Source organism: Aethalodelphis obliquidens, unplaced genomic scaffold (assembly GCF_003676395.1).
Source record: "Aethalodelphis obliquidens isolate GAN/ISIS:26980383/991018 unplaced genomic scaffold, ASM367639v1 scaffold11, whole genome shotgun sequence".
Lineage (NCBI taxonomy): Eukaryota > Metazoa > Chordata > Mammalia > Artiodactyla > Delphinidae > Aethalodelphis > Aethalodelphis obliquidens.
In genome coordinates, this window is record NW_020837955.1 from 15777704 (window position 1) to 15795699 (window position 17996).

Sequence of the window (17996 nt, forward strand, 5' to 3'; positions counted from 1 at the left end):
CTTTGCCTCCTGTGGTTTCAATGGGTTGAAAATAAACCCGTTTCACATAAAACCTCATCTTCTATGTCTTAGTAGGACTCTTCTTTGTCTGATTGAAACTCAGATATCCTTCCCAGGCTGTTAGATTTTTCTAAATATATTTCCAAAGTAAATCAGTTCAGATGACAGATGTTTAACAAGCATTTACTCAGTGCCCGGTGCTCTGTTCGCTTGCTTTGGAGGGTACCATGTTAACATGGAAGAAGTTCCTTCTTTGGATTTTCTTTTAGCCTCACCATTGCTCGATCCACAGTGGTCTGTGGTATCCTAAACTCCAAAGGAAGGCTTCCAATCTGCCCTAGTGGCCCAAAGATCAGACTGTCAGTCATTGGGAGCTCCCAGCGGCCAGACTCCAGGCACGAGCCACCTGCTGTGTGCTGTGTGCTAGTGTAGTGATTTTTAATATTTTAAAAAAAGGGTCTGGGGCTACAGCAGTGACCAGATGGGGGAAAGTCCCAGCTCTTAGGAGCCTGCATTCACAGAGGAGCCAACGACCGTATGTGTAATCTGCCATGCGGTGATAAGTTCTATGAGGAAAACTAAAACTGGGTTAAGGGGCTGGAGGCTGTGGGGGGGCGGGGGTTCTGTTTCATACTGGGTGGTTGGGGGAGGTCTTTTGGGCAGAGACCTGGAGCAGGTGAGGGAGCGAGCACGTGAACATCTGGGTGGGCGGAGGCTCCTGGTCCTGCTATCTGCTTATCTGCAGTGTTTTTGCTCCCATAGGTGCATGGTACTCAGTGGGTGCCCTGATGATTTCCGTGCCCGCCCTGCTGGGCTACCTTCAGGAAGTCTGCCGGGCACGGCTGCCCGAGTCTGAGCTGATGCGGAGGAAGTATCATAGCGTGAGGCAGGAGGACCTTCAGAGAGTTCGCCTGTCTCGCCCCGAGGCCGTAGCTGAGGTGAAGAGCTTGTGAGTATGGAAGGGGCCAGGGAGGTGAGGGACAGTGACAGTACCAGCTGCCACCACACTGAGTGCTTGCTGGGCACCAGACATTGTAGTGGGCAAACCATGGATGTTATTTCATCTTTTTTTTTTTTTTTGCGGTACATGGGCCTCTCACTGTTGTGGCCTCTCCCGTTGCGGAGCACAGGCTCCGGACACACAGGCTCAGCGGCCATGGCTCACGGGCCCAGCCGCTCCGCGGCATGTGGGATCCTCCTGGACTGGGGCACGCACCTGTGTCCCCTGCATTGGCAGGCGGACTCTCAACCACTGCGCCACCAGGGAAGCCCCTCCTTTCATCTTTTTAACAGTTCTGGGAGGTAGCTACTATGATTGTCCTCCATTTATGGATGAGGAAAAAGGCAATTGACCAAGCTGGGATGGGAATCCAGATCTAGCTGATTTCACAGTTTAGGGTCTTGACTGAACACACGCACACACACACACACACACACACACACACGAGCCACTGCCTGGGTTCAAATCTCAGTTCTGCCATTTAATCGCTGTGACATTGGGCAAGTTACTCAGGTTCCTCATCTGTTAAATGGGATAATTATAGGCTTACCTCATAGGTGGTTGTGACAATTAAATGAGTGTCTGGTACCCAGGAAGTCATCATCACTATGCTGTGGAGGAACTTCCCTAAATGTGACAGAGCTGGTACTTCTGAGGAAGCACCTTACGACTGTTGGATAACATTAACCATAACAACTTCAGTGGCTCTCTTGAAATACAGCAGGGGTTCTCATCCCTGCCTGGGCAGCAAAGGCCTCTGTGGAGCTCCAAAGGAAACTTATAAACCAGTGGAGGGCTGGGCCCCACCCCAGAAATTCTGAGTCAGTTATCTGGAGTGGGGCCTGGGTATCTGCAGTTTTTCAGAAAACGTTTTCACTTTGAAATGATTTTAAACTTACAGAAGATTTCCAAGAATAGTACAAAGAACTCCCACATACCCTTTACCCGGATAGAACAATTATTAACATTTTGCCACGTTGGCTTCATCTGTCTTTCTACACTAAGACATTATTTTTTTTCTTTCTGAACGATTTGAAAGTAAGTTACAAACATCTTGCCTATTTACCCCAAATACTTCAGCATGCATTTTCTAAGAACAAGGATATTCTCTTCTATTTCCGAAGTCCTGTAATCAAAATTAGGAAATTTAACATTGATAACATTAGCATTAGTACTATTATCTAATAGTTGTTCATGATCAAATTTTGCCATTTGTATTAATAAGGTCTTTTATATAAGTTTCTCCTGATCTAGGCTCCAATCCACACTCGTGGATGACATTTAGTTTTTATGTCTCTTTAGTCTCCTATGAACTGGAATAGTTCCTTGGTCTTTGTTTCTCATGACTTGACATTTTAGAATAGAACATGTTTATTATTTTGTAGAATTTCTCTGCATTTGTGGTAGTTTGGTTCCTCATGATTAGATTCAGGTTCTGCATTTTTGGCAGGAATGTGACAAGTGACATTGTTGTTGTATCATATCAAGAGGTACATGATGTCACTGTCTGTTATGGGAGATAGTAACTTTGGTCACCTTGGTGCAGGTTTCTCCACTGTAAAGTGACGATTCATTTTACCCTCTGGAGTTAGTAATCTGAGGGGGGATACTCTGAGACTTTGTAAATACTTGTTCCTCATCAAATATACACCCACTACATTGAAATCCATTGATAGGTCTTACTTTCATCAATTTATTACTATGATGGTTGCAAAGGTGATTTTCTTTGTTTGTTCTTTTTTCTTTTTTTGCAAAGGTGATTTTCTAATTGTCATTATTACCTGACATTCTATAAGAAAGAGCTTTTCCTTATTATCAATATGAACGTAGGAATTTTAAATTTTATTCAGTGGGTTATAATTTATTATTGTCATTGTTAATTTTGATCTCAGTCCTAGATTTGTCAATGGAGCTCTTTTGAACTGGCCCCTGTGTTCTTTCAATGTGTCCCCATCATTTTTGAGTGCTTCCTTATTCTGTGGTACAACAGAATGTTCACATTCATCTTGCACATTCCCTGCCCTGTTCTAGAATCAGCCATTTCTCCGAGGAGCGCTTCAGAAACCAAGATCTGGGTTCTCATTTCACAAGCATGTGCTCTTTGCTTTTGGGGGGCATCCATTTAAAAAAACTCTTCATGTCAGTCTACCTTACATCCCAGGTGGAGACACATTGCTCTACATCCTGCCATTTATCCTCACAGCTCCAGTGCATCTGGGAGGTGGGTACCCTGCTCCTCCTATTATAGAGGAAAACTGCATCCTTGGAAAAGTTAAGTAGCCAGCCCAACATCAACATCTAGGAAGAGACCAAAGCAGGAACCTTGGCAAGGGTTCAAAAAAGGGGGCTGAAGTGTACGAAGTTTCCCCAAACTCTCTGGTCCCTCTGGGTGAGGCAGGGCGTATAGCTTGCACAAGCCCCCTCCCTATGTTGTGTCTGCAGCTTGATCCAGCTGGAGGCCTTCCTGAGCCGCCTGTGCTGCACTTGTGAAGCCGTCTACCGCGTGCTGCACTGGGAGAACCCCACCGTGTCCTCACAGTGAGTGCCCGTCCGCTCCCACCACCGCTGCCCTGAGGACCCCAGGCAAAGCCAGCTGCCTCGAGAGGGCTCCTGTTGCCCTAGCTCAGGGGAAAAGAGCCCACTAGGCTCTTGTGTGCAGACCTGTACGTAGGCTTGTGGGCTTGAATGCGCTGCTTTTGTTCAGACACCTTCTTTTAGGTGCGGTCATAATATTTTAATAATAGAAAAATAACTCACCATGGAATCTCCCACCCTGATACAGCAGCCAGTCTCATGTTTGGATTGCCTTGTAGAGTTTGTCACATGCAAATGCTCTCTATAGCTCATAGTGTATGTGAGAACCCGTTTTTTTTTTCACTTATTGTTATCATATAACTGGTTTTCCATGTTGCTACATAGCTTTTGGAATTACTTGTAATACAACATTAATATAGATGGTGATTATACTATACTTTATGGAACCATTCTGTGATGTATTTAGTCAGTTTCTACTTTTGATTACTAACCCTGTAGTGCACATTTTTATGGGTATAGCTTTAATCTTTTGAAATTTTTTTTTCTTAGAATACTAGGATGGAACTATTGAATCAAATGAAATGAATGTTTTTAAGGCTCTTTGTATATGAATAATAATGACAACTAATACTTGTTTAGCCTTCCCCTGGTGCCAGGCACTGTGCTCAAGGCTTTCCATGGTACTGTCTCACTCTTGGTAGTAACCCTATGAGGAAGGTGCTATTTCAGTCCTCATTTTTTTGGGCCGCACCACTCCACATGGGGAATCTTAGTTTCCCGACCAGGAATCGAACCCATGCCCCCTGCGTTGGAAGCACGTATTCTCAACCACTGGACCACCAGGGAAGACTTAATCCTCATTTTACATGTGAAGGAAGTAACACTCAGAGAGCCAAGGGACTTGCATAAGGTCACACAGCAAGAAGTGGCAGAGCGGGATTCAGATCCAAGTCTGTCTTATTCTAGACTTCAGAGTCTAGATCCTGAGGAGAGATGTGTGTTGGACCAGTTTAGGCGGCCCTGCCCGTGTCAGTTGTGACCTGTTGGTGGTTGTAAATCCTTCCTCCTCACTTTACTTTCCAGTTGTTTGATTAGCAGATCTTGTCAGCTTATTAACTGTTCCCATAGCTGTTTGTTGCCCAGACCCCCGTGTGGGTGTGCCCTGAACCAGTTTCCTTCTGATCTTACGAATTTCTTATCCTGTGGTTCCTCTCTGTCGATCCAGGTTCTATGGGGCTCTTCTGGGCACGGTTTGCATGCTGTATCTGCTGCCGCTGTGCTGGGTCCTTGCCCTTTTAAACAGCACACTCTTTCTGGGAAATGTGGAGTTCTTCCGAGGTAAGCCCTGAAGAACCTGACAGAGATGGGACCCGGCTCTGAGGGCTGGTTAGGCTCCCCTTTATCTCTACGGCTGATCATCTGTTTGCTGTGCCTTCCACAAGGGGGCAGCACCACACTAGGGTCCTCCCTTGGAGAGTGGTGTGCTCTGCCTCTCAGATGTTCAGTGGGATACAGGGGAGGCTGCTACTAGGGGTCCCTTTCCCTTCCCCAGACAGATGAATCACTGCTCACGTGACATGGTGGCTTCTGGGAGACGAGGGAGGGATGTTTTCCCAGTGTTGCCATCCACCTCCCAGGATGCAGCCCCCCAGGAATTGCTGCCTCATCTCTGTGATCCCAGAGTACCTGTCTGCCGTCTGGCTTCGAAAGCACTGAAACAGTCTGGAGAGGCCTTGAGCCGTAGAAGCCTGGGCCTGTACATATGTTGGGGTGATTGCTATACTTGTTTTCCTCCCTGTGGTTGGAAATTAATTATAGAAGCCATGATTTATCAGGCACTTACTACATTTAATCTCTCTTTAACAATCTCATGGGGTAGGTATTGGTACATCTGTCTTGTTTATGAGGCTTGGGTTAGGTGACTTGTTCAGAGTTATGAGGGCAACTGTTTCCTGCTGCCGAGAGGGGGTGCTGGAGGAGGCGGCCAGCTGGCTGCAGTAGTGGGTACCCCCAGAGCACTGCTCATTCCATCCTGATTCTGCCTCCCACCCTGTTCTCCTTGCTCTGGGTAGTGGTGTCTGAGTATAGGGCATCTCTGCAGCGGCGGATGAACCCCAAGCAGGAAGAGAGTGCCTTTGAGAGCCCGCCACCGTCGGATGCCGGGGGGAAGGGCGCTCTGCCGGACTGCACACCTGCACCTGCACCCACGCCCACAGAGGTGAGTGCCCCTAACCACCCAGGCAGAGCCTGCTGTGGGCGGGCTGCCCAGCCTCCCTATTACCAGCTTGTTCATACCAAATAACTCCTGGGCTGGCCTCTAGTTCCTGCTCCTTCCCAGGCCCATCTCCTCTGAAGTGCTTAATGGTAATGACATAGTTAACTAGTAACAAGAGCTACGCTGTGCTTTATTGAGTGTTTACTCTGCTGTTCCAAGTACTTTATAGACGTTAACCCCCGGAGGTGTAGGTTATTTCTGAGAATGAGATTATTCTCCTTTGTAGAAGAGAAGGCTGAGGCACAGAGTGGTTGTCCAGGGGCAGTGGGCCCAGGACTCAGATCCATGCCCTGTGGGTCTAGAGCCTGTGCTCTCAACCACAGTGCTCTCCAGCCACTGTACGTCCTTTTGTGGCCTTGGTCCCATCTCCCTGTCCTGCTAGGTTACAGACTGCTCTCTTTCCCCTGACTTCTTCCTTTCTGGCAGTTGTGTCATTTCCTCTGAAGTGTGAACCGTTGTTTTTCTTTTCTTTTTCTTTTTTTTAAATTAATTAATTAATTTTTTGGTTGTGTTGGGTCTTCGTTGCTGTGCGCGGGCTTTCTCTAGTCGTGGCGAGCAACTCTCTGTTGCGGTGCGCGGGCTTCTCATTGCGGTGGCTTCTCTTTCTTGCAAAGCACAGGCTCCAGGCATGCGGGCTGCAGGAGTTGTGGCATGCAGGCTCAGTAGTTATGGTGCATGGGCTCTAGAGTGCAGGCTCAGCAGTTGTGGCACACGGGCTCAGTTGCTCTGCGGCATGTGGGATCTTCCCGGACCAGGGCTTGAACCCATGTTCCCTGAATTGGCAGGCGGATTCCTAACCACTGTGCCACCAGGGAAGTCCCTCTTTTTTTTGTTTTAATAATTTTTTTTATTTTAAAATTTTTGACTGTGTTGGGTCTTCGTTGCTGTGCGCAGGCTTTCTCTACTTGCGGTGAGCGGGGGCTACTCTTTGTTGCGGTGTGCGGGCTTCTCATTGCAGTGGCTTCTCGTTGCAGAGCATGGGCTCTAGGCGCGCAGGCTCAGTAGCTGTGGCTCGCGGGCTCTAGAGCGCAGGCTCAGTAGTTGCAGCCCTGCATTGGCAGGCGGATTCTTAACCAGTACGCCATCAGGGGAGTCCCTTGAACCATTGTTTTGAGAAATCTGGATGCTGGCTCCGGGGAGGTGGCCCTACCTTTGGGGCAGGGCTGCCATCTCTCTGACTGTAATAGAGTCTCTCTCCCCAGGACCTCACGCCAGGCAGTGTGGAGGAGGCTGAGGAGGCCGAGCCTGACGAGGAGTTTAAAGATGCAATTGAGGTGGGTGGCCTTCCCCGGCACCCTCAGCTGACCAGGTCAGAAGTTGGGTGGTCCTGGAGCCATGTAGCTTCTCACATTCCAAGTCTGGGTTTTTAAAGTTTTCTTATGTCCAAGTGAGAAGCTGAAACTTGCTCTGAGCTAAAACTCACTGGTTCAAAGGGTGCCACTGAACCTCCACCCATCCTTTTGCTGACCTAGCATCTGTCCTGGGTGCCCAGGGCAGGGATGGCTCTGGAAGCCTCTGGAAAACGCCCTGCTGGGGGAGTGGGTCATTTACTGCCTTGGCTGGGCTGTGGGCTTGGTGCCTTAGATGTGGGGAAGGCAGATGTGGAGGAGGGCACTGCTGGGGTCTCTGCCTGCTCTTCTGAAGGATGAGGGTGGTAAGATGTCCCTTTGACGGGTGAGGATGGGACATTGGAGAAAGCAGTTGCATGGCCAAGTGCTAAGGCAGAGAGTTAGACAGTCTTCCTGGTTTTAGGACAGTGGTTCACACTCATAGTTTGCAGAAGTGTTTTATTTGGCATGAGAAGCTTTAAAATAATTTTTTGAGCCAATATTTAAAAATGGAGAGATTGCGGTGGAAACTCTAGATTTTCAGTTTTTCTAGAAGCTCGGAAGCTCTGGGAGCCCTGAGTCTGCAGCAGTCAGTGTAGCCGAGGAGTGGCTGTCTCCTTTAGAGCAGTCACACAGTCCTCACCACTTCCCGTCCTCCCCGGTCACCGAGTCCTAGTGGCAGTGCCATTTATTGTCACGTTTGCACTATGGCGTTTCTTTTTTTTTAAATATATATTTTAAAATTTTATTTTATTTATTCTTTTTTTTTTGGTTGTATTGGGTCCTCGCCGCGGTGCATGGGCCCTCTCCAGCCGAAGCAAGCGGGGACCGTTCCTCACCGCGGTGCATGGACCTCTCACTGCGGTGCACGGACCTCTCGCCGTGGTGGCCTCTCCCGTTGCAGAGCATGGGCTCTAGGCGCACGGCCCCCAGCAGTTGCGGCACGTGGGCTCAGTAGTTGTGGTTCACGGGTTCCAGAGCGCAGGCTCAGTAGTTGTGGTGCACGGGCTCAGTGGCTCCGCGGCACGTGGGATCCTCCCAGACCAGGGCTCGAACCCGTGTCCCCTGCGTTGGCAGGCGGACTCCCAACCACTGTGACACCAGGGAAGCCCTATGGCTTTTCTTATAGTTGGAAATCACTTCTCTTCATGTCTCTTTGTAAAGTGGGGGATATAAGAAATGGAGGTTTTGTGAGTTTTCACCAGGCCTATGATTTACACCCAGCCCGCTTTACTATTATTACATTAGCCTCGTCCATGTGGGCATTTACATTTTCAGCTGCTAAGATTTCTCTAAGACTTGAAGCGGCTGTGGACTCTGAGTCTTGGTGGTGGTGGTAGGGAATATATATAGCAGGGGCTTTCAAGCAGGTTTGTTCATGACCTAGAGTAAGGAACACATTTTACATCTTGACCCAGTTCACACTTATGTCTGTGAAATATGAAAAACTTAAATAAAACGAGTTTCCTGAAAAATACATTGTAAGGGATATTTTCTTTCCTGTTCAATTCTGTTCTATTAAGGTAATGACCAAATTAATTTCACCCAGTTTGAAAAACAGTAATACACAGCTTCCCCCAAGCTTATTTGATGTTAGGGTCCTTTTACAGGGGCCTCTGTTAACGTCACCCTTTGGGACGTGCTCAGACAAACTCAGCATAGCACTTATGTGCTTCCTTTCCTTTGGGGGCCCCCCTCCCAGCAGCTTCCTTCTTGCTATCTTCTCTCTGTTTTCTCTCCTTCTCCCCTGCACCTTGGGAGGCAGGAGACCCACTTGGTGGTGCTGGTAAGTAGCAGCCTTGGTGAGGTGGGCAGGGGCTGGTGGGATGGGGGGAAGGGTGGCCGAGCCGGTGGTCGCCACGCCTCTCGGGGTCCGCCATGCACGCAGATCCCGGAGCCCTGCCACAAGGTGGGCAGAACTGGAAGCAGCTTTTCCCACAGGAGGATGACGAGGGGGCCCCGTGCCCGGCAGAGGATGAGCTGGCCCTGCAGGACAACGGGTTCCTGAGCAAGAACGAGGTGCTGCGCAACAAGGTGTCGAGGCTCACGGAGCGGCTTCGCAAGCGGTACCCGACCAACAACATCGGTACGGCCCAGGGGAGGGCTGGTTGGGGGCGCCCCGGCCGTGGGGCCAGAGGTGCTGGGTTACGAGGAGAGCAAGGAGTAAAGCTGTGTCCACAGGACCCTGGGGAGGTAGCACATGCACAGAGGGACTGAGAGGGAGGGAACGTGGGTTCCTTCTTGTGTCTCTGTCCTTATTAAATTTTGAGGGAAGATGAGGAATTCAGTTCCAGAAGCGCCACTCCGGGACTGCAGAGAGGTGTGGTCCTGAGGCAGGCAGAGCTGTGGTGGGCAGTGGAGTATAATGGCTGGGAACTGAGTGTGGAGTCTGAGCGCCTGGTGCAAACTCCAGCGCTGCTGGATGTCCTTGAGCAAATTATTTAACTTCCCCCTGCCTCAGTTTCCCCTTTGTAAAAGGTGGATAATATAAGTTCTTACCTCACAGGGTCGTTGTAGGTCTCAAACGAGATAATGCTCATAAAGTGCTGGCACGTTCACAGTAAGTGCTTTGTAAGGGGCGCTGTTAACGTGAAAGGCCCTGGTCCATCCCGCAGGTGCCTAGGAGCCTGTCTGGATCTTTCCAGTCCGATTGGAAGCAAGTTGAAGGAAACAGTGCCTTCCCCTGGGGATGATGGAGCCCTGATGTTTCTTCTCCCCAGCCAAGCTGGTAGATTGGCTAGTCCTTATTTTACTGGGCATGGAGGTGCACCCAGGAAGGTAGCTTTGGAGAAGGGCGGACTTGACTGTTAGCACAGCTCGGAGACCTGGCTCTGATCAGGAGAGTGGGAGTCGAGCCGAGCCATTGTGATGAAGTTATAGCTGAAGCCTGGGGAGCCGGTGACTTGGGAGTCACCCTGGTCCTGACGCAGAACTTGCTTCTGCCTGCTGTCAGCTGACAGGAGGAGGACGGTCTGGCTGCGCTGTCGGTTCTGGTGGGAGTGAGTTCCGGGTGCTGCGCCCTGGGAGAAGCCCCTGGGGTTTATCTTGAGGCGTTTGACCCCGGGCGCTCAGGGCCTACCTTCCTGCCCCTGCAGCAGCCAGGGCAGTTGTTTCCTGAGCGTTAGACCTCCTGGACATGCTGTTTCTTTCTGCTCTGTGAACGTCCCCAGTCATTCAAGATCCCTTCCTTTTATTTGTGATGATCGCTGACTGCTGCCGAGTGCTCTGTGTTCAGTGCGCTTTCACGTACACTGTCTCATTTAGTCCTTAGAAGCAGCCAGGTTCTGGAAGTCCCAAGTGACATTACACAAGACTTAATACTCTTGTTCTGGCAAATTATACTTTTATATCTATGAATTGTAAGTAAAGCCCCTTAGATGTTCCCACTTGGTGGGTGAGTAACCTGAGGTTGAAAAGAGTGATTTGCCCAGAGTCTTCAGCCAGTACATGGTCGAGCTGTGTCTCAAATCCAGGTCATCTGATTTGACTCCCATGTTCTTTCTTTTTTAAATTTATTTAATTTATTTATTTTTGGCTGCGTTGGGTCTTCGTTGCTGCACACAGGCTTTCTCTAGTTGCGGCGAGCAGGGGCTACTCTTCGTTGGGGTGCGTGTGCTTCTCATTGTGGTGGCTTCTCTCGTTGCGGAGCACGGGCTCTAGGCGCGTGGGCTTTAGTAGTTGTGGCGCACGGGCTTAGTTGCTCCGCGGCATGTGGGATCTTCCCGGACCAGGGCTCGAACCCGTGTCCCGTGCATTGGCAGGCGGATTCTTAGCCACTGCGCCACCAAGGAAGTCCCCATGTTCTTTCTAGCTCATCATCCTCCCTTTGCCCTGTGTCTGAAGTGCCCTGGTTTTATGCCTATCCTGTTTCTGTATTTGGCTTTTGGTTCAGATAATCCCAACCAGGATAGGTGAAGGCTTGTCAGGTTCCCACGAGGATGGCAAAGGCAGAAAGTGCTTCTTTTCCTAAGCCCCCCTTAGCCCTCCATTCTTCAAGACTGCTTGCTGTCCCTCCCTTGAGATATTCTTAAGCTCTGGGCCGTGAGGGCAAGTGTAGCAGCTCTGTCTTGGGTCTGCCTCCCACAGGCCGGGGTGAGTGAGCTGCTTTGGGGGCCGTTCCATTCTGGCTGCGAGTGGATGAAGGGGATGCACGGGAGGAATGAGGGCAGGCTGCTCACGAGCTCCTCCGTGAACTCCGAGTGGGAGAGTCCTAGTGGGAAGGTCCCCTCTACCCTGGAGGCTCCGTGACCATTGCCTTGGCAGGTCTGTGTGGTCTTAGGCTCCTTCCTGCTCTCTCTGCCCCCGTGGCATCCTCACATGGTGAGTCAGGACCTTGGCTGAAAACGAGCAGGAAGAGTTGGTCGGTGTCGGAAGGGATCGGGGTGCCCTCCTCCTCCGCATGCCTACCTGAGATGGCATCGGCACACAGAGCCCTCCCTGGCTCCAGGTCTGTGCGTGGTACAGGGCTGTTTCACTAGACCACGTGGCTGTCTTGGGGCGGTTGGCCCTGGTACTCCATCCAGTTGAGAGGGGCCAGAGTGTCAGTCTTTGAGCAGCTCCTTTCCCCTGTCCCATGCCCCTTGCTAAGGAGAGCCGGAGGTGGGCTGCCTTGACCTAATTTGTAGTGTGGGGGACAGAGTCTTGGAGCAGCCTGTTTCCTGGGTTGGCATTACCAGCCAGCGGGGCGCTATGCTCTTCTCTCTTTTCCTCTGCCAGGGTCACGGGCTGGCTGACAGCAACAGCAACAGCATCTGCCTTAAGCCCATTGTTTTCAGGTTTCTCCGGCTCCAGCTAGGGTCCCCTCTCCTTGAATGCCGGGAGTGTCCTTTAGCAAGAGCTGCAGGGGATTCTGGCTGGATAGAGGAAGGGACCACATCGCTTTGGGCCTTTGTGTGAAGGTGAGGCCTGGTGCTGTGTACCTGGCCAGACAGATGGTCCAGGAGGCCCAGCAGTGCGCCCTGAAGCTGATAATTCCTCTGGTTAGATCACAGGAGGCCTTTAGACCCCAAGTCTGGAAACCTCCTTCAGTAATCTTGTCCCCTCTCAGGTTTTTCTAGGACCCTAGCCGGCTCTCTTCTGGGCCCACAGCCCTTGGTTGGCCTCTCTGGTCCCCTTTTGTTAGCCACCCTCCTGCCTAGTGTGGACCCCTGCCTTTTCTCCCCTGGCTCACTGCCCCCCATCTGCATGGAGATTTCTGTGTTGAACTATAGTCAGTATTCGTGGCGGCAGCCCTTGCACCTTTCCTTGTTCTCATAAATTTTTGCTTCTGCTTCTGGAGCTCATTGAAGTCATAAGGGCCCAGTGTGGCTTTTCCTCTCCTCCTCCATCCTTTTGATTTTTTTCACTCACCTGCATGTGCCCCCTTCATCAGACTGTGTCCTTGTTGCAGCCCACCTTTTCCTTCTTTAATTTTCCTGGAAGCAGGGGTGGGTGGTGAGCACAGCTTCTATTAAGCCCCTTTGCCTTGATGTCACCTTGAAAAGAATGGTCGGGGGAATTCCTTGGTGGTTCAGTGGTTAGGGTTCCGCTCTTCCACTGCAGAGGGCATGGGTTTGATCCCTGTTCGGGGAACTAGGATCCTGCATGCTGTGTGGCGTGGCCAGAAAAGAAAAAAAAAAAAAAGATTGGTCCCCTCTTCCCCATCTTTCATCTCTTCTTACACCCCCCTTGCCTCCTTCCAACAGTTTTCTAAGCTGCTACTGGCTTCTCTGCTTGAAACCGTGTCTGAAACCTTGTCGATTCATTGTGTCTGGTGGTTTAGGCAGGATCTCTTTCCCAGCTGTATATCGCCCCATCTGTCCACCACTCTTAGTGCCTGTACCTCTTGCCCTGTGCATCTTTTTGGAAGGTGCCTGGTTCTGAGCTTCTCTCCTGGAATCTTCAGATGACAGAAAGCAGGAGTCTGGTGTTTTAGGAGGCATTTCTCTCTTTAGCTGTGGGCAGAGTACTTGTAAGGAGACACTTTGGAAAGGGTTGTGTCAGGCAGGTTTCCTTAGAGATCATTGGAGCCACCTTCTCTGAGGGATGCCTGTTGTCAAGTCCCTGCCAACGTGGTGTGATTTCCAGGGGGTAGATTCTGCTGGATGCTCTGCGATTTGGGCTGGCCCTACAGGTGGGGGGTCTCTAAGCCCCAGGTGGGAGCAGGGGCAGCAGCAGTGTATAGTCTGGGACATCGATTCTCGGTGGCCTTCGGTTTTTCCTTCTTAGTTTGAATCCCTCCTTCTGGCTCTGGATCTGGACTTTGCACTCTGCTCCCAGCCAAGGAGTCTGGGCTGGGCTGGCGCCCTGAGTGTCCCCATTTAGAAGAGTCAGGAGAAGGCAAGAGTTGCAAGGCCTGGGCTGGGTCAAAGCTGAGCTGCTGCCTCTGTTTCTCAGGGAGCTGTACGGGCTGCTCGGCCACCTTCTCAGTGCTGAAGAAGAGGGTAAGTCTTCTTGAGGGTGTGTTTGCTGGGGACTTGGGACGAGATGTAGGGGAGTAGCTCGAGGTCACAGATGAAGTCTGACTGCTTGGGCCACATTGGGCCTGAGGTCTGGTCTGAGGTTTGCTCAAATGAGTGGGTCTCCGGAGCCCTGCCCCTGTGCCCATGCCTTCACCAGCCTTCTCGTGGGATGTCCCATCTGGTTTCAGTCCTGACCCGCTCGGGCACCTCCCCACTCCCATAGTTGTCCCAGGTTCTCTGGGTGGGGCCAGCTGGTGGAAAGGAGCTCCACGTGCCCGGGGGCAGGCGATCCAAGACTGACCCTGGCTCTTGTCTGCAGCGGAACTGCAGTAACTGTGGAAACAGCTTCTGCTCTCGGTGCTGCTCCTTCAAGGTACCCAGGTCCTCCATGGGGGCCACAGGTGAGTGGTGCAGGCTGGGGGTCCGGGCAGCGGGAGGGCGCGCCTGCCTCCCACCTCCTCTTGGGGCTGCTGTGTGTGGGCAGGGAGCCAGGGGTCAGTGAGAGGTCCAGGGAACTCGGGATCTCCTCCATCTCCCTTTAACAAAGGAAAAACGAAAACATTTGATGCGCGGACAGGAGTATATATATATAAAACGCACCTGAATCGTGAAGCGCAGTAAGGACTACCTCCCACCGCTCACTAAAGTTAGAAAATAGAGCACGAGCAGCACCACCAAGCCTCCCAGCGCCACGCCCGCCTTCCCCAGGCAGACCACCTCCTGAATTTCATTCTTTCTCATGGCCTTGGTAATGCTTTTAACTAAAAAAAAAAAAAAAATTTCTTTTCCTTCTATAAAAGCTATACCTACTCATTGTAAACAAAACAAAAAGCCAAAGAAAGGAAAACAATCTCTCCCAGAGAGAACTGTTAGGCGTGGACCCTTCCCGGTCATTAATGCCGTCACACACGGGATAAATACATATGCATGTCCTAAAAAAAAATGGGAGCATGTATTACATACTGCTTTGCACTACGTTACAATGTTAAATGGAGTGTCCTTTTTTCATTCTTCTGGTCATGCTAGTAACATACGCTTATTCTAGAAGATTTGGGAATTACAGAAGAAGAAGGAAGAGAAAAATAATCTTGTAATCTTACCACCCAGAGATAATAACCACTGTTAAAACATTCTGGAAAATTTTTTTCTGGTATTTTATTTAAAAAACATTTTTAAAGGTATTCTTTTGGTGCTAAAATAATTTCTAATGCATAGAACATCTGGGTGAGGCCTGCTGTTGGTATGGTCACCCCCAAAGCCCCCAGTTCCCATGGAAAGAGAATTCTCTGAGGGCAGGCTGGTGAGCTGGGACAGCGAGCTTGTAGGCTGGGCGATGGGTGGTCTGTGTGGGGATTCGGGGAGTGGGGAGGAGGTTCTAGTGTTTGGGGCCATGAGCCAGAGGGCACGAGGAAGCGTCTCACCAAGTTCTTCCTCCTTTTCAGCCCCTGAAGCCCAGAGAGAGACTGTGTTTGTGTGTGCCTCGTGTAACCAGACTTTGAGCAAGTGAGAAGAGGGCCCAGGGTCCAAGTGGGCGCCTGTCCCTGGGGCCAGCAGTAGACCCCGCTCTCCCCACCCTTAGCCCCATGTGGCATGTGCTGGGCAAATGTGGCCTGAATGCTAGGTAGGCTTCCCCTTCCTGCCCTTGCTGACTCCAGCCAGGTTCTGGAGCTGTTCTCCACTCCTACGGATGGCCAGTAGTGGTTGCTCTCAAACAAGGACTGGAGTGTTTGCCCTGCTCTGCTCTGGGCTGTTAGTGGACTCAGGGTTAGGCAGGGAATGTAAGTTAGAGGGCAGCAGTGATCCAGGCCTGGTCTCACCTGGGATCAGGGTGTCCCTGCAGGCCTGGGAATTCTAGAAGACTGGAGGTCAGAGATTGGGAAAAGAGATTCTTCCCCTGCTGGATATTGGGCCAAGCCCTTGCCCTTTGAGAGCCTGCAGAGGGCTTGCACATGTCCCAATTCTGTTCGAATGTCCCTTCAGGCATCAGGACCTCATCATTTCCCCACCAGAGGGTGTGGTGAGGGCTATCAAGACCAAAAGTACTTCTAGAAACAGGGTTGAAGTTCCCAAATTCCCCCAGAGGAGGACGTGTCTAGGAGGGCCTGGTAGAATCCTTCAGTGTTAAGCAGAGCAAAACGGGCACCCCAGCAGCTCAGAGGGCCTCAGCCCCACCTTGCAGGGACCTTGACTTACAGAATCTCAGCCCACATGTTATTCTGGTCTTTTCAGCTCTGCCCGGTAGATGCTGGGCACTCAGATCACTCCTGCTTCCTGTGTTCAGAGCCTTGGGCACCCCTTCTCTGGCCTAGAGCTACAATTCCCCTCCCTGGCCCCTTGTCCCATGGAGTGTGAGACCAGGAAGCAGAGCAGAGGTCCTGAAGCCCTCAACCTTTGGGGGCCTGAGAAGTGTAGGATCTCGCTGGGCTGGGTCTCAGATTCCAGGGCTGTTCTCCAGCAGGACAGCAGTTATGGGATAAGGCCACTTGGGGTCCCTATCCCCTCTCCAACAATTTCACATTCACTCTGGGCTTCTAGGGGCACAGTGTCTCTCCCGAAGCCATGAGCAGGCTCAGGCACCCCTTCCCTCCCCAGGAGCTTCCCTGCCTTTTTGAAGTATTTATTTATTTATTGCATGGTTCCCGGGAACATGTGGCACAAGGAATGGGATAAAGAGGACGGGGGCTTCTCCTACCCTAGGATGCTTCCCTGAACTCATGGGCTGCCTGGGACTCAGAACCCTGGGAGGCGGAGACGTTTCTATACCCTAAGCAGGGACACAAGGTGGCAGGTTGGGGAGACAAGGATCATCCTAGGCCAGCTTTCCCTCCAGGCCAACCAGTCTAGGAGCCAGGGGACTTCTCCAGGCCAAGTGGGGCAAGTCCCTGGGGAACCAGGCGGGCTTTGGTAGACCCCTTTCCTTGGGATCCTGTGGAGATATGAGAGTTAAGGGTCCCCCTTCCTCGGGTCCTGTGGAGAGATGAGAGTTAAGTGCTTGTGCTTTACTTACACTGGAGAGGAACTAAAAGGATGTCTGTGTATATGGAGAATTGTCAATAAAAAGGCCTCAAGCTTCCTATGTTTTTGTCCTGGTCCTTGCATGCCCCCTCTCCCTGAGGCTGGAGAGCCAGGTCCCCCCCAGCACTGGCTGAGTTTGCAGGCCTGGGCTGTGTCTGCAAGACGGGGCGGAGGGGCTGTGGAGGCTGAAGTTGGGGTGTGAGCTGGGGTTGGGGGAGGAAAGCTGTGCCTTGCGCAGGAGGGGCTCAGCGAGATGCCTGTTGGATTGACTTGTGACCACATTGTGAGGGCTGGGGGTTGGGCTGGGGACCAGAACTTGGTAAATACTAAGCGATGCAGGCTTTAGAATGGAAAGATTTTAGCTAATCCCTCTGAGAAAGCAGAAAAGGATCAGCCCTGGGGGAGGCTGAGAACCAGCCGGAAAGAGGATTGGCTGTGAGATGGTAAGTAGAAGCAGTTCCCTGGGAGCTGGGGTTTGGGGGGTGTTTACTGGGTGCCAGGCGCTGTGATACGTGCTTTACACACATTATTTCATTTAATCCTCAAGATGGCCCTAAGAGGTAGGCACTTTTTCTTCCCTTTTTACAGGGGAGGAAATTGAGGCCCAGGGAGGTTAAGCAGCGGCTGCACGAGGCTTGGCACTTTGCAGACCACAGCTGGGTAGAAGCGGTGTCTTCAAGACCTTCGGCCTGAGGCAGTAAAGGGGGGTGGAGAGACTCTGCCTTGGAGTCGAGGTCAGGTTGCAGCCACATCCTCATGACCCCATGCACGTGCAACTCAGACTGCGGTGCCTGAGGGGTCCTCGCAGCACACTGAGGCCTCGGTCTGGGAACTTCCCCTAGTACGGGGGAGCCCCAGCAGGGGGCCCCAAGAGACAGGGAAGCAGCCAGAACCTTGTCCTAGCAGTTTTTACAGAAGAGCATGTTCACTTTAAAAAGTACCCAAGTGGCAAAAAAAAGTACCAAAGCGACCTCAGTGGCCTGGTAGTCCAGAGGAACAGTAAAGATGCTGGAGGAGTGGAAAGTAGGGCTTTCGAGCAAAAGGGGACAGCAGTGGTAGCACAGGCCCAGGAAGGCAGTTTTTCTCATGGAGGGCGTGTGTCATAGTAGGTCAGTTGGAGGGATGCTCAGAGATAATCCAGTCCAGCCCCTCACTGTGGGAGCCACACCATACCCATTTGAAGATGCGGGTTCCCCACAGCATTGGAGGATGGAACCAGAAGGGACTTCCCTTAGAGCAGGAGCAGCCTGCACTAGCCAGAGAGCATCCTGGTGACAGTAGAGGCGGGTGCTGCGATGGACCGGCTCCACACTTGGCCCTGTTCTACCATTGGCTGCAGCCACATTGGAGTTGCTGCAGGGGGCTTGCCCCCAAGCCTTTTTGTGCTGCTTTCCTCATCTGTA

The 17996-nt window shown here is 51.4% G+C and overlaps 1 protein-coding gene across 6 annotated transcripts in view; it reads left to right on the top strand.

Moving 5' to 3' along the window:
• ZFYVE27 (zinc finger FYVE-type containing 27) overlaps positions 1-17996 on the top strand; it is a 100344-nt gene that overhangs the window by 5701 nt on the left and 76647 nt on the right. For 2 of the 6 annotated variants that reach the window (XM_027112235.1, XM_027112241.1), the window contains 9 exons: positions 763-949; positions 3443-3538; positions 4761-4873; positions 5608-5753; positions 7013-7084; positions 9080-9224; positions 13514-13560; positions 13898-13979; positions 14605-16654. In XM_027112235.1, the coding sequence (XP_026968036.1) occupies positions 763-949; positions 3443-3538; positions 4761-4873; positions 5608-5753; positions 7013-7084; positions 9080-9224; positions 13514-13560; positions 13898-13979; positions 14605-14672 (956 nt within the window). In that variant the 3' untranslated portion in view covers positions 14673-16654. Of the gene's footprint in view, positions 1-762; positions 950-3442; positions 3539-4760; positions 4874-5607; positions 5754-7012; positions 7085-9079; positions 9225-13513; positions 13561-13897; positions 13980-14604; positions 16655-17996 lie in introns of those variants that run through there. The other 4 variants (XM_027112237.1, XM_027112239.1, XM_027112236.1 and 1 more) reach the window with 3 other exon arrangements.